The sequence below is a fragment of the Diabrotica virgifera genome, chromosome 7 (genome assembly GCF_917563875.1).
Source record: "Diabrotica virgifera virgifera chromosome 7, PGI_DIABVI_V3a".
Lineage (NCBI taxonomy): Eukaryota > Metazoa > Arthropoda > Insecta > Coleoptera > Chrysomelidae > Diabrotica > Diabrotica virgifera.
This window is the reverse complement of record NC_065449.1, coordinates 128,315,611-128,331,186: the sequence shown is the minus strand read 5'-3', so window position 1 is coordinate 128,331,186 and position 15,576 is coordinate 128,315,611. Positions and strand designations below refer to the sequence as shown.

The window sequence follows — 15,576 nt, the reverse complement described above, 5'->3', positions numbered from 1 at the left end:
GCACTCTTTTTTAAGCGATATCCGAGTGAATTGTAAGCAATAATTATTAATGTAATTAGAATTTATTATATTTGGAATTTATTGAGTTTTTTTTTTGGAGTTGACACAAAGTTAGTTAAACTACGTTTGCGTCACTTAATCTCTGAACCCACAGAAAAATGTAACAATACTTACACCCATAGTTCCAAAAGTACCAGCATCTAATCTATGCCTGGGTTGATTATTAAGCAATAATGTTCTTCCTATATCCATTGTATTAGCACCTTCACTTACAATTATACAATCTTCAGGTAAATGATCAAATAGGTTTTGAAAAACAGCATAGTAGTTTAATGGTACTGATATATCGGCACACATAGCCTAAAAAAATATTTAAGATTATAAAACTAATTATAACATAAAATGTTTTATTATGACTACGAGATATGAAATAGAAAAATAAGTGATATACAAATATACATTTAGGTATAGAAGTCATTGATAATACTGAGATAGCACAGACCTGTCAGATTATACACACACCGGCAAAATTAACGGAAAACTTAAAAATGGGACATGTTAGATGTCTCGAATTTCCTAAAGCTGTTGTTCGATTTGAGTGATTTTTTTAGTATGCTATAGCCTTATTATTTAAGAATATCAATGTAATAATATTGTTGCTAGATAAATAAATATCATTTTATGCCGGGTGTAACAATCATACTGGGTTTTTTCCTTAAAGTTCGGAACACTCTGTGGAATATTATAGCATGGATAAAATATTGAAATTAAAACTCAATTGTAGCCTTAGGCTTTCTTAACATTTTCTTTAAATAAGTGCGACAAACTTTATGGGGTAATTCTGCATGAAAAAATAATGACAGTTTGCTTCATAAACATGTCTGCAAATGCTTCGTTTCCGAGATACGAGATATTGAATTTTTTCTTACAAACTGACCGACTTATTTATTGCTCGAAAACCGGTTGAGATATGCAAATGAAATTAGGTGGGATTTAAGACGTAGTTATTGCACATTTTTTGATATACAACTAAGAATTTTATATTCACCATTGGCGTGCATACGGTTAAAATATTTTAGATACATACCGTATGTACGCCAGTGGTGAATATAAAATCCTTAATTGTATGTCAAAAAATGCGTAATAACTACCTCTTAAAACCTACCAAATTTCATTTGCATATCTCAACCGGTTTTAGAGCAATAAATAAATCGTCAGTTTGTAAGAAAAAATTCAACATCCCGTATATCGGCAACGAAGCATTTGCGGACACATGTTTATACAGCAAAGGGTCATTATTTATTTATGCAAAATTTAATAATATATTTAATTATTCATTAATATTATAATATATATATATATATATATATATATATATATATATATATATATATATATATATATATATATATATATATATATATATATAGTAATGTTTGAATAACGGCAATTCGGTCAGTTGAAAGAAAACTCTATTTGTTTTAAGTCTCAATATTTCGTCACTATTTGGTGATTTCTTCAGGAGAAAACTGCAAATTTATTAATATTAGACATGGACAAACTTAAAATATTTCGATACTTACAACTATAAGAGTAAAAATTTAAATTTCTTTAACATTATTTTGAAAATTGATTTAGAAAATGACAGATTTTATTTTGACTTATTGGGGAGTTATGGTAACTGCAATATATTTTATATTAATTCATTCTATTAATATAAAATATATTGCAGTTACCATAACTCCCCAATAAGTTAAAATAAAATCTGTCATTTTCTAAATCAATTTTCAAAATAATGTTAAAGAAATTTAAATTTTTACTCTTATAGTTGTAAGTATCGAAATATTTAAGTTTGTCCATGTCTAATATTAATAAATTTGCAGTTTTCTCCTGAAGAAGTCACCAAATAGTGACGAAATATTGAGACTTAAAACAAATAGAGTTTTCTTTCAACTGACCGAATTGCCGTTATTCAAACATTACTATTTAACACAGTACGGTCGATAATATTTGTACAAATACAAATCATATATATATATATATATATATATATATATATATATATATATATATATATATATATATATATATATGATTTTGTGGATGTGTGAATTGTTCGTAAGGGGATTTTTCCACATTCTCTATTTCATCTGTTTTAACAGTAGAACCCCGCAAATCCGAACTAATTGGGGGGACAGCCGGTTCGGATTCCGAAAAGTTCGGATTATCTGAAAGTTAGCCTGGAAAGCATGGATGAATAGTGCACTTTTTAAGGAATGATTTGAAAAACAATTTGGTCCATCTGTTTCGATATTCAATAAGGAAGTGGAAAAGTTGTTTTCCTACCACCAAATATGACCACCTTATTGCAACCCATGGACCAGGGTATTCTGCAGTTTATAAAACTGTACTGTAGAAAAAATTTGGTACGGACTGTATTAGAAGGCGAGGAAAGCCGTCCACTACTGACAACCTGAAAAAAATCACCGTAAAAGATCTCATTTATTGGGTGGCTGAGGCCTGGGACAACAGCCCTTAGACTTTAATTACAAAATCATGAAAGAAGTTGTGGCCAGATTTACAATTTGAAGAAGCTCTATTACAAGATGATCTAGAAGTCGTAACACAACTTCCAAGATGTGAAAACAAAGAAGAAAGTGCAATTACAAAATGTATTGAACCTGACGACAATGGACACCAATAATTTACAGATGAAGACATTGTCGACTTGGTTCAACCTTAAGGCAGCCCTAATGAAGAAGAAGAAAGCGAAAAAGAAGTATTTCTGCCAGATCGAGTGTCACACGCAGTTGCAATTAAAGCTGGCTCTAAGCTGGCACTAATGTGGCTCTACGTTACGTGGAGCAGAACTCTGCTGCGTTACCGGTCGATGTAATGTTTATGCGTACCTAAATGGTTTAACATCGCTGCGTTAACTCGCTACACCTCCATGCGCCAGACGAAAGTTACCGACTTCTTAAAGAATACGCTTTATTAATCCTACATTGTTAAATTTTCTGGTTTTACTATGTATAATAAACATGTTTTTAAGTTTTTGTCATGAATTTTTAAATTTTTTTAACTTTCCGTGGGTTCGGATTTGCCGAACGTTCGGATTAACGGGGTTCGGATTTGCGGGGTTCTACTGTATATATTAGTTTTGTTTTGGGGTTGCAGTCATTTATTTTTTAGGGGCAGGATAAGTAAAACTCTGTGTTATTACCTAGCTTTCGCAAAATATATTTGCTTCTTCAGGGTAAGAACTTGTATTCGAGTGTCTTTCTGGCATTAATCAAAATTAAAAACTAAATTATTAAATCGAATTTTTGAAAATTAAAACATTGCTATTTAGATAACATTAGAATAAGAATTTTATATATACTATGTTTTGTGAAAATGTTTAGGAATAACCTCAAGTTCTTACCCTGAAGAAGCAAATATATTTTGCGAAAGCTAGGTAATAACACAGAGTTTTACTTATCCTGCCCCTAAAAAATAAATGACTGCAACCCCAAAACAAAACTATAATCTACATAGTATCAGTCAATATTACCTAATTACTTATATATATATATATATATATATATATATATATATATATATATATATATATATATATATATATATATATATATTATTAATATGTTATTCATTATTTTTTGCAGAATTACCCCTTAAAGTGTGTCGCACTTATTTAGAAACACCTTGTGTTGATGAAGAACATGGCATGTTGTACCTAACTTTTTCATTATCCAACATAAGCAAATGAATCAAAAAAGAAAATGTTAAGAAAGCCTAAGGCTACAATTGAGTTTTAATTTCAATATTTTATATATGCTAGAATATTCCACAGGGTGTTATGAACTTTAAGGAAAAAACACAGTATGATTGTTACACCTGGTATAAAATGACACTTACCCGTCTAGCAACAATACTATTACACAAATATTCTTATATAACATACTAAAAAAAATTTTGGGGAATATCGGTCGCGAATTCAATGCTTTTTCCCCATCCAAAAGTGCACAACGTCGCTAAAGAAGTTTTCCCTTCAAAAATATTTTACAGTTACACTAATCAGTTATAATGATTGGAGCAGGAATAGTGCGGCCACCCATGCGCTTGCTTCGCAAGCTCCTTCTAGTACACACTCTGTTCCTCCTCCGACCATTATAACTTCGGTCGAACTTATATACGCAATTCAACCTATAGCATATAAATCACTAATATCTCGCCACGTCGATGACGATCGCGAGATAAATGCTGTTTCCCTATCCAAAGAGAAGCGCTATACCTATATTATATACCCGTTGGATGCGTCCTATACTATTTTATATACATATACATAATACATAAACGTACAGAATGTATTTCGGCTAAGAGATGATCATAGCGTATTCAATGCTTTTTTCCCATCCAAAAAGTGCACAACGTCGCTAAAGAAATTTTCCCTTCAAAAAAACTTAAACAATAATCAGTTATAATGATTTAAGTAGGGATAATGCGGCACTATCTCTATACACTGTCACTATAGTACACACTCTGTCCCTCCTCCAACCATTATAACTTCGTTCGAATTTTTATGCAATCCAACCTATAGTATATAAATTACTGATATCTCGCCGTGTCGATGAATGCTTTTTCTCCATCCAAAGAGGAGTTCTATACCTATATTATATAGGTACGCGTTGGGTGCGTCCTATACTATTTATACAGAGAGGGGCTAAATTATGGAATACATTCACATTCTCTAAAATGGACAATTTTGGAGAAAAATCCCGAAACAGGTCGAGTTTTATTTTTAATTTACAATTTTTTGGCATATATTTTATACCGGTGCCGCCCAAAATCCCGACAGCCAAAATCCCGACGGCCAAAACACCGACACGCCAGAATCCCGACAGACCAGAATCCCGACATTCAACAATCCTCGCATAAGTAAAAATTCCGATCACTACATTTTGTTTAGTAACAAAAATTAAAAAACAGATGGCCATAAACAAAAAACAAGAACTAAATGTAATTATATGCTAAAAAGAAACTTATCAAACCTGTCGGGATTCTGGCCTGTCGGGATTTTGGGCTGTCGGTATTCTGGCGTGTCGGGATTTTGGCCGTCGGGATTGTGGCTGTCGGGATTTTGGGGTAGACCCATTTTATACTAGTGACGTCATCCATCTGAGCGTGATGACGTAAGCGATATTTTTAAACGGGAATAGGGGTTGTGTGGTAGCTCATTTGAAAGGGCGTTCAATTCTCTATTCAGTAACGTAAACATTAATATCATTATTTATACAGGGTGGCTAAAAAAATAATTTTTGAATTAAATTAATTGACGCCAAAAAAAATTTTTGTAATTTATTTAACTCAAAATACATTCTATTGCTTTCAAAAAATAGAAAAAGTGTTTATCTGCAAATAGCCATTGTTTTTCGCTTAAGTTAAATAATGTTCAAAGTACCAAGAGGTAGGTGGGAGGCTGTTTGTGATTTAATTTAAGCGAATAGAAATGTTTATTTGTAAATTAAACATTTTTTACTATTTTCTGACAGCACTACAATGTATTTTAAGTTAAATAAATTACATACATTCTTCTTTTTGTGTAAATTAATTGAATTCAAAAATATTTAATAATGATATTAATAAAAATAACTAAGTTTTCAATCTAATAGCACATAAAACAACATCCAAAAATGCATTTCTACATCCTACCAGACTGAAAACAATGGGAACCTTCTCTGGTAACACCTCCGAGGCTTCTTCAATTTGCAAGCCATAACGGATGCTGAGGCTAAGCAAGATGAGGGAATTTTACAATTTATACTTCACGTCCCATCTGCCCAGCGCGGTAAAGTTCCAACGAGAATGGTTCCCTTAGTACTCCAATCGGAGTAAACATGTAAATCAAAAATGAATAACCATTTTCAATTTCGTTGCAACACAAAACTACAGCCGCATCATTATTCCAGTTCAATCAGAGAGTGCATCAAGCACCTCTACCGGTTTCGAAACTTATTAGTCTCTCATCAGGAGGTACATATGCTGCTCTCTCTGACCCATCTAATACAAACCCCGGCGTGCAGTCACGGATTACAACGAACGAAATGGCAGTAATGCCCTAGCGGCAACTGCTATCAAAAAAACTAAGTTTTCAATCTAATAGCACATAAAACAACATCCAAAAATGCTATTCTACATCCTACCAGACTGAAAACAATGGGGACCTTCTCTGGTAACACCTCCGAGGCTTCTACAATTTGCAAGCCATAACGGATGCTGAGACTAAGGAAGATGAGGGAATTTTACAATTTATAATTCACGTCCCATCTGCTCAGCGCGGTAAAGTGCCTCCTGATGAGAGACTAATGAGTTTCGAAACCGGTAGAAGTGCTTGCTGCACTCTCTGATTGAACTGGAATAATGATGCGGCTGTAGTTTTGTTTTGCAACGAAATTGAAAATGGTTATTCATTTTTGATTTACATGTTTACTCCGATTGGAGTACGAAGGGAACCATTCTCATTGGAACTTTACCGCGCTGAGCAGATGGGACGTGAATTATAAATTGTAAAATTCCCTCATCTTCCTTAGTCTCAGCATCCGTTGTGGCTTGCAAATTGTAGAAGCCTAGGAGGTGTCACCAGAGAAGGTTCCCATTATTTTCAGTCTGGTAGGATGTAAAATAGCATTTTTGGATGTTGTTTTATGTGCTATTAGATTGAAAACTTAGTTTTTTGATAGCAGTTGCCATTTCGTTCGTTGCAATCCGTGACTGCACGCCGGGGTTTGTCCTAGTTAGGTCAGAGAGAGCAGCATATGTGCCTCCTGATGAGAGACTACTGTTTCGAAACCGGTAGAGGTGCTTGCTGCACTCTGTGATTGAACTGGAATAATGATGCGGCTGTAGTTTTGTGTTGCAACGAAATTCAAAATGGTTATTCATTTTTGATTTACATGTTTATTCCGATTGGAGTACGAAGGGAACCATTCTCGTTGGAACTTTACCGCGCTGAGCAGATGGGACGTGAATTATAAATTGTAAAATTCCCTCATCTTCCTTAGTCTCAGCATCCGTTATGGCTTGCAAATTGTAGAAGCCTCGGAGGTGTTACCAGAGAAGGTTCCCATTGTTTTCAGTCTGGTAGGATGTAGAATAGCATTTTTGGATGTTGTTTTATGTGCTATTAGATTGAAAACTTAGTTTTTTGATAGCAGTTGCCATTTCGTTCGTTGCAATCCGTGACTGCACGCCGGGGTTTGTCCTAGTTGGGTCAGAGAGAGCAGCATATGTGCATCCTGATGAGAGACTAATAAGTTTCGAAACCGGTAGAGGTACTTGCTGAACTCTCTGATTGAACTGGAATAATGATGCGGCTGTAGTTTTGTGTTGCAACGAAATTGAAAATGGTTATTCATTTTTGATTTACATGTTTACTCCGATTAGAGTACGAATGGAACCATTCTCGTTGGAACTTAACCGCGCTGAGCAGATGGGACGTGAATTATAAATTGTAAAATTCCCACATCTTCCTTAGTCTCAGCATCCGTTATGGCTTGCAAGTTGTAGAAACCTCGGAGGTGTTACCAGAGAAGGTTCCCATTGTTTTCAGTCTGGTAGGATGTAGAATAGCATGTTTGGATGTTGTTTTATGTGCTATTAGATTGAAAACTTAGTTTTTTGATAGCAGTTGCCGCTAGGGCATCCCCGCCATTTCGTTCGTTGCAATCCGTGACTGCACGCCGGGGTTTTTCCTAGTTGGGTCAGAGAGAGCAGCATATGTGCCTCCTGATGAGAGACTAATAAGTTTCGAAACCGGTAGAGGTGCTTGCTGCACTCTCTGATTGAACTGGAATAATGATGCGGCTGTAGTTTTGTGTTGCAACGAAATTAAAAATGGTTATTCATTTTTGATTTACATGTTTACTCCGATTGAAGTACGAACGGAACAATTCTCGTTGGAACTTAACTGCGCTGAGCAGATGGGACGTGAATTATAAATTGTAAAATTCCCTCATCTTCCTTGGTCTCAGCATCCGTTATGGCTTGCAAATTGTAGAAACCTCGGAGGTGTTATTAGGGAAGGTTCACATTGCTTTCAGTCTGGTAGGATGTAGAATAGCATGTTTGGATGTTGTTTTATGTGCTATTAGATTGAAAACTTAGTTTTTTGATAGCAGTTGCCGCTAGGGCATCCCTGCCATTTCGTTCGTTGCAATCCGTGACTGCACGCCGGGGTTTGTCCTAGTAGGGTCAGAGAGAGCAGCATATGTGCCTCCTGATGAGAGACTAATAAGTTTCGAAACCGGTAGAGGTGCTTGCTGCACTTTCGGATTGAACTGGAATAATGATGCGGCTGTAGTTTTGTGTTGCAACGAAATTCAAAATGGTTATTAATTTTTGAATGATATTAATGTTTATATTACTGAATAGAGAATTAAACACCCTTCCAAATGAGCTGCCACACGACCCCCAATTCCATTTAAAAAATCTTCGATTACGTCATCACGCTCAGATGGATGACGTCACTAGTATGAAATATATGCCAAAAAATTGTAATTTAAAAATAAAAATCGTCTATTTTAGAGAAAATGAATTTATTCCATAATTTAGCACATCTCTGTATATAAATACACATAATACATAAACGTACAAGCATTATAACTTCGGTTGAACTTATACACATTTCATCCTATAATATATAAATAACTAATATCTCGCCACAGCGATGGCGGTCGCGAATTCAATCCAAAAAGTGCACAACGTCGCTAAAGAAGTTTTCCCTTCAAAAATACTTTAAACACTAATCAGTTAAAATGATTGGAGTAGGGACAGTGCAGCCCCGTATGCGCTTGATTCGCAAGCTCCTTCTGGTACACACTCTGTTCCTCCTCCAACCATTATAACTTCGTCCGAACTTATAAGCAATTCAACCTATAGTATATAAATGACTAATAAACTGCTCGTCAAAAGTTAGGAATTATGCTCATTTTTATAGCTGATTTTTTCGAGAACAGATTAACGGATTCCGCTAATTTTTTTTTATTATTTTAGATTTTTCTTTAGTATTTTCACAGTTGTGGAAAGGTTTACTCAAATTCTTTTTTGTACTTATACCGGGTGGAAGAACAGACATGTTTTTCTTATGTTAAGTTTGAGACGCCCTGTAGGGAGGACGAGGTACAAATGTGAGTATTCATCAGAATCGTAATGTAGCCTTGTTTTGTGAACATTTGTTAAAACAAATGTAGTTTACAATTGTTTTAACCGAAACAAAAGTTTGAGACGGCTTGTAGGGAGGAAAAGACACAAAAGTGAGCATACATCGATATTATATGTTGTAGTCTTTATATGTTGTAGTATTTATATCAAAATTATTTTCTACATATAGTGCGAAAGAAACAGAGAGCCTCCACAAAGAAAAAGAGCCTCCACCTAGACACCAAATCCGTACATATTCTCAAGGAAATTCCGCCCCAAACCATCACAGGGCCTCCATTAAACAAACTCGTCTCTCTTATCTCGTCGATTTCTCATACCTGCCTTAATCTATGGTTCAGTTGACTGCAGTTCACCGGTGAACTTCGGTTTTGTTTGGAATGCATTTCTCATTGCACGTTCATGTTAGTCCACGTTCTACAGCTTTCGAGAAATGCCAATAGATGGTACAAGGTAAAAAACTATCGCCATTTTGTACGACCATTTTTATGCTGTTTTTGAATAAAGTTAATTTAAGTATTTATAGTCAAATAGGCATTTTAATAATTATAAATAAATGTTATAAAAACAAAAATAATGTTATCGTTTATCGTTAGGTTTAATATAATAAAATAGGATATATTTATATTATGACAGCGTTTCGTGTTAATACAACGCATGCATAATCCATGAAATCATCTGAACTGGGTTCTGAAATCTTTGAACGGCCGAATTCCGGCGTTCAAGCATCGTTCAAGTTTAAACTGCCATCGGTTGAACGTGAATTGAGGAAAACGATTTTGACTTTAAACTGACGTTCACTAAAAGTTCAGGTTAAACTGGAGTTGAACTCGATATGAGAAATTGGCCCTTATAGGTGTCAATAAGAATTGTTTACCTTATGTGCCTTTCTGTTTTTAAAGTTTTGTTAACTGTTATTTTTTATTGTTAATTTAGTTTTGTTTCAGTTAAAACACCTGTTAAAGAGTAAACCACCTATCTTCTTTGTTTCTAAAGATATCAATGACATTCAAAAAAAGAAAATGTTCACAAAATATAAGACTACAATACGATTCCGATGTATACTAACATTTGTACCTCGTCCTCCCTACAGGGTGGCACAAATTTAACATAAGAAAAACATTTCTTTTCTTTCACACGGTATAAGTACAAAAAAGAAGTTTGAGTAAACCTCTGTACAACTCTGTAAATACTAAAGAAAAATCTAAAATAATAAAAAAAATAGCGGAATCCGTTAATCTATTCACGAAAAAATCAACTATGAAAATGAGCATAATATTCCATATCCCTAACTTTTGATGAGCAGTTTATCTCGCCGTAGCGATGACGCACAGTGTGTCGATTAGAACAAGATAGGTGGACAAAATTATATTTACATTTGTATCGAGCAATAATATAATTTGATAATAAAATAAATCATTTTTATTAGTTAAAAACTGAATCAGAGAGGTCTAGAAGCCTAGAAAATAAAAAAATTGAAAACGAAAGTTTTTCTATATTTAATAAATTATAAATACAAATAAATAAATATATAAAGTCCTTAGTTTTTTCATAACAAAATGTTGCGTATACGCAACAATGGGATTTCCCAGAACAATTTTTTTTTTAATTTTTAATTACTGTGAAGTTGTTGAAGGTAGTTTGGGTTTGGATGTACCTAGATGAATTTTACACTTCACACACATATTATATACAGTTGTACTTTTGCTTGTCTGCATCTTCTTACTTTATTTTCTTCCTCTTCCATGAAATGACTTACATTATCAAGTATAATTTCTGACAGCAAACTGTTTCTGGATGGTCGTTCACAATTGAGTCTTGTAGGATTCTTGATTTGATCTTTGAAGCCGATATACCCTCTCCTTGGACGTTATCTTCGATCAGCGGTACTTCCATTTTCATAAGAGTAACTGATATGTAAGACTTAAAATCTAATTATGACATTTTGGTTTTATTTATCACGTTATATATCTTCCATGCATTGACAATAACACTATCAATCAAATTTATAAAAAGGCCCACCACTATTCCTCTCCTTTTACCTTTATTTTGTAAGTAGCTATGCCGTTATCATGCAAATCAACACCACCCATCCACCAATATGTTGATTATACGCATCTACAACTTTTGGCTGAGGTTAGTTGGGTTTTGTTTTCTATTCTGGTATATCTTTTTGCGCCTGCGAGGGGTTCAATGGTACAACTATTTGTTGCAACTGTCCCTACATAATTGTCATTCCATCTAACTAACAATACACTTTGTTCAGTATCGTAAGAAAAACCGTAAGTACCACGATCTTTTCTTTATATTTTTTACACTTTCCATTGTACCAGTACAAGTACGGTTTTCGCTGATTGTTTCAGTAGCGTAAAATCCTGTCCAATTCTCCATTCATTTCTCCAATTCGTTTTCATAAGAACTTGTTTTTCCACCATAAGGTAAACATTTGAATAAATAACCATTTGCATTACATAAAGACCATAGATTGAACCCAAACCTAATTGGTTTTCCTTTTAGGTACATCTACATCATCCAAAATATGGCACCATTTCCTCATCTATTGATAGATTATGAGAAACTTTTTACTTTTTTTCATTTGAATTATCACTTGAATTTCAAAACTGACAAAAATGCAAAATATAAATTATTATTAAAATCCGTCGGCGCGTTAAAGTTAGTCAGTCGACTCAGCAACTCTTTCTTACGGGAAATCCCAACGTCCCGTAAAAGCAACATTATTAAAATCGATTAGTTATGCAAAAATCAAAAAAGATTTTTGAAATTTGAGACATGATCTTCTCTACTGATAGATACATCAATATAAATTGACAATTTTAGAAATATAATTTTACGTTTAGTATAGAAATTACATCGAGAAATATATGAAAAAAGAGTTTTCGATTTTTTCAAGATTCATTAAATTAAAATATATATATTTATACCGTTTAATTATTTCAAAATATTTTATTAGATTTGTACTTTATGTTCTGTTCTAAATAAAATGTAGCAATAAAAATGTTATTCCGTAGTGATACATTAAAAAAAATTAAAAATGTTGCGTATACGCAACGTTGGGAACTAATGGATTAAATGAGAATAGGGGTCGTGTGATAGCTCATCCGAAAGGCTATTCAATGCTATATTCACTAATATAAACATTACCATTATCATTTATACAAGGTGTCCGATTTTTTTTTAAATTAAATTAATGTAGACAAAAAGAAGAATGTGTATAATTTATTTAATTCGAAATACATTTTACTGCTGTCCGAAAACAGGAAAAAATGTTTATTCGATAAATAAATATTGTTTTTTGCTTAAATTAAATATTAAAGCTGCCACCCACCTGACTCTTAGCAGTTTGAACATTTAATTTAAGCGAAAAACAATGTTTATTTTTCAAATTAACATTTCTTTCTCTTTTCTGACAGCAGTAAACTGTATTTTGCATTAAATATATTACATACATTCTTCTTCTTGTCTCAGTTAATTTAATTAAAAAAAAATTTTGGGCACCCTGTATAAATAATTATGTTAATGTTTAAGAAAAACTGTTTAGTGAATAGAGAACTGAATAACCTTTCGAATGAGCTATCACACGACCCATATTCTCATTTAAATAAATCATCGATTACGTCATCACGCCCAGATAGATGACGTCACTAGTATGATATATATGCCAAAAAAAATTGATTTAAAAATAAAAATTGACCTGTTTCGGGATTTATCTTCAGAGTCACCCATTCTCGAGAAAATGAATTTATTCCAACTCAAACGTCCTCACTGTATGTGCTGGTATAGATTGAAGTAAAAAATTTTCGAGCATCCTCGTTCAGTTCACACGTGCTATTGATGCGCGGAATATGCTATTTTGGTTTTACTAACGATTTTTGTATTATATTAGGTTACAAGAAAATGGAGAAAACCAAAAGAAAATGCGATAATCTTAAAGGTATGGAGTATTGGAAAAAGTGGTATGGTCAAGCGGTTACCCGTAAAGAACAGTATTTGGGACCAACAAGTAGTCTGCATGTCGACAATAACATCGTCATGACAAGCGAACCTTCGACATCGTTTGCAGTATCCAATGTCGTGACCGAGTCGGTGGTGCCGCCCGGCGCCCTGTTTCATGCCAACCACTACAGAGTCTACATTTAGCCTGGAACCGACCAGCAGCAGAACCAGCTCACCTCATACGTCATCTTTTTATTCTACTAAATTGGATGTTGGATTTTATGCGAATCAAGACCAAATCAAGGATGAATATCTGAAGGCCCAAATCTTACAAGAGCCTTGGACTCCACCTAAAGATAAAGTTTCCCATTTCTACAAAACGAAATTTGCGCTTTCAAATGAAATGGATGGAAAGATTTCCCTGGTTGTCATACTCTGAATATAAAAGTGGAGCATACTGTAGAATTTGTGTCGTAATGAGACGTTCGCTTGATGAAGGTAAAGCGGATCATCCCGCTTATAAGTGGCCCATTTTGCAAGTGGAAAAATGCACTTAAAATATTCGAAACTCATGCAAAATCAGGATATCACAAACGAAATTCGGAACTCGCAGATAACTTTCTAAAAATAATCTCTACCCAGGCTATGTCAGTTGATGAGCAGTTGTCTTCTGAAAGGAAGAGACAGCAAAAGAAAACAGAAAAAACTAATCCCTATCGTAAAAGGAATAATATTTTGCGCCAAACAAGGTATACCTTTAAGAGGTAAAACTGATTCGGAGCGGATCCACACTACACCAGAGCCAGAACAACCACTTCATAATGATGGTAATTTTCGAGCACTGTTGCGGTACGCAGCCGAATATGGGGATAAAGATCTTTCTGAGCATTTGGTCACTTCTCCGAAGAATGCTCTTTACACGAGCCCTCAGATCCAAAATCAAATCATTGATATTTGTGATGATATTATTCAACATAAGATCATCGGTGAAGTAAAGATGAAGTAAAGAAGACACATTTTTTTGCAATTCTCGCCGATTAGACAACTAACATTGCGCGTATGGAGCAAGTCTCACTGTGCTTGCGGTATGTTGATTTCTCAGATGTTAAACAACATAAAATTAACGAGATGTTCTTGCAGTATATTCCAACTGTTGACGTGACAGGATGTCGCCTTGCAAATCTCATACTTACAGCTCTGAAAAAGTATGGACTTGAATGTTCTGATGTGGTTGGTCAAAGTTACGATGGGGCTGCAGCTATGAGTGGGAATTTGCACGGTGCCAAAGCGTATATTCGTCACAAATGTCCTCTTGTGAAGTAAAGAAGACACATTTTTTTGCAATTCTCGCCGATGAGACAACTAACATTGCGCGTATGGAGCAAGTCTCACTGTGCTTGCGGTATGTTGATTTCTCAGATGTTAAACAACATAAAATTAACGAGATGTTCTTGCAGTATATTCCAACTGTTGACGTGACAGGATGTCGCCTTGCAAATCTCATACTTACAGCTCTGAAAAGTATGGACTTGAATGTTCTGATGTGGTTGGTCAAAGTTACGATGGGGCTGCAGCTATGAGTGGGAATTTGCACGGTGCCAAAGCGTATATTCGTCACAAATGTCCTCTTGCTTTTTATGTACATTGTAGTGCACACTATCTCAACTTTGCAATTGCAGACTCATGTTCACAAGCACATATGCGAAATTGCGTTGGGATCGTGAAGTCTGTTGGTTCCTACTTTAGACGTTCGGCACAACGCACTGCCGTCCTGAAACAAAAAATCGGACCGCGTTATGTAATAGCGGATTAAGCGCCAAAATGTAGTTTTGAGATAAATCGGTTTAAAGATTTTAAATTTGTTTTTGGTACTATTTCTAAAATATAGTACTGACATGTTTCATATTTAATATATTAATGCAAATGTAAATAGACTTTTACATGCGTTTAAAATTTTTTAAAAATAATTTATATTTTAAAAGTTATTCGATCAAGTGTCGCTTAATTCGTTAATGATTTTTTAAGATATGCATGAGTTAAGATCCGAATACCGGATTAAGAGACATATTTGGCGCTTAATCTGATGTTACCTTACAAAGGATGTCTTTTAATTCAATATCTTTAACGTTAGTAAATATGTTATGTTTTGTAATAAAGAATTAACCGACTATCCGTGGCGCTTGATTCGTTATTACACTTACAAAGATGCGGATTTTTGTTTATGACAATGGATTATGTACCATTATTGGCGTTTAGTTCGATATTACAAATCCTAGTGTGGGATTTTTTTTAAGAAAATAAAAAATGTCGCTTAATACAGGCATTTAAGAACAGCTTTTTTTTAAATTTTTTTACAAAAAACATATTTTTATACATAGATTTGCCTAGCTGCAAGATGGCACTAAT

General features: G+C 34.1%; 1 protein-coding gene across 1 annotated transcript in view; it reads right to left on the bottom strand.

Moving 5' to 3' along the window:
• The window catches only part of LOC126888127 (2-hydroxyacyl-CoA lyase 1), a 784,683-nt gene that overhangs the window by 201,983 nt on the left and 567,124 nt on the right, over positions 1-15,576 (bottom strand). The window contains exon 6 of the mRNA XM_050656138.1: positions 175-360. Coding sequence (XP_050512095.1) covers positions 175-360 — 186 coding nt within the window. The remainder of the gene's footprint in view (positions 1-174; positions 361-15,576) is intronic.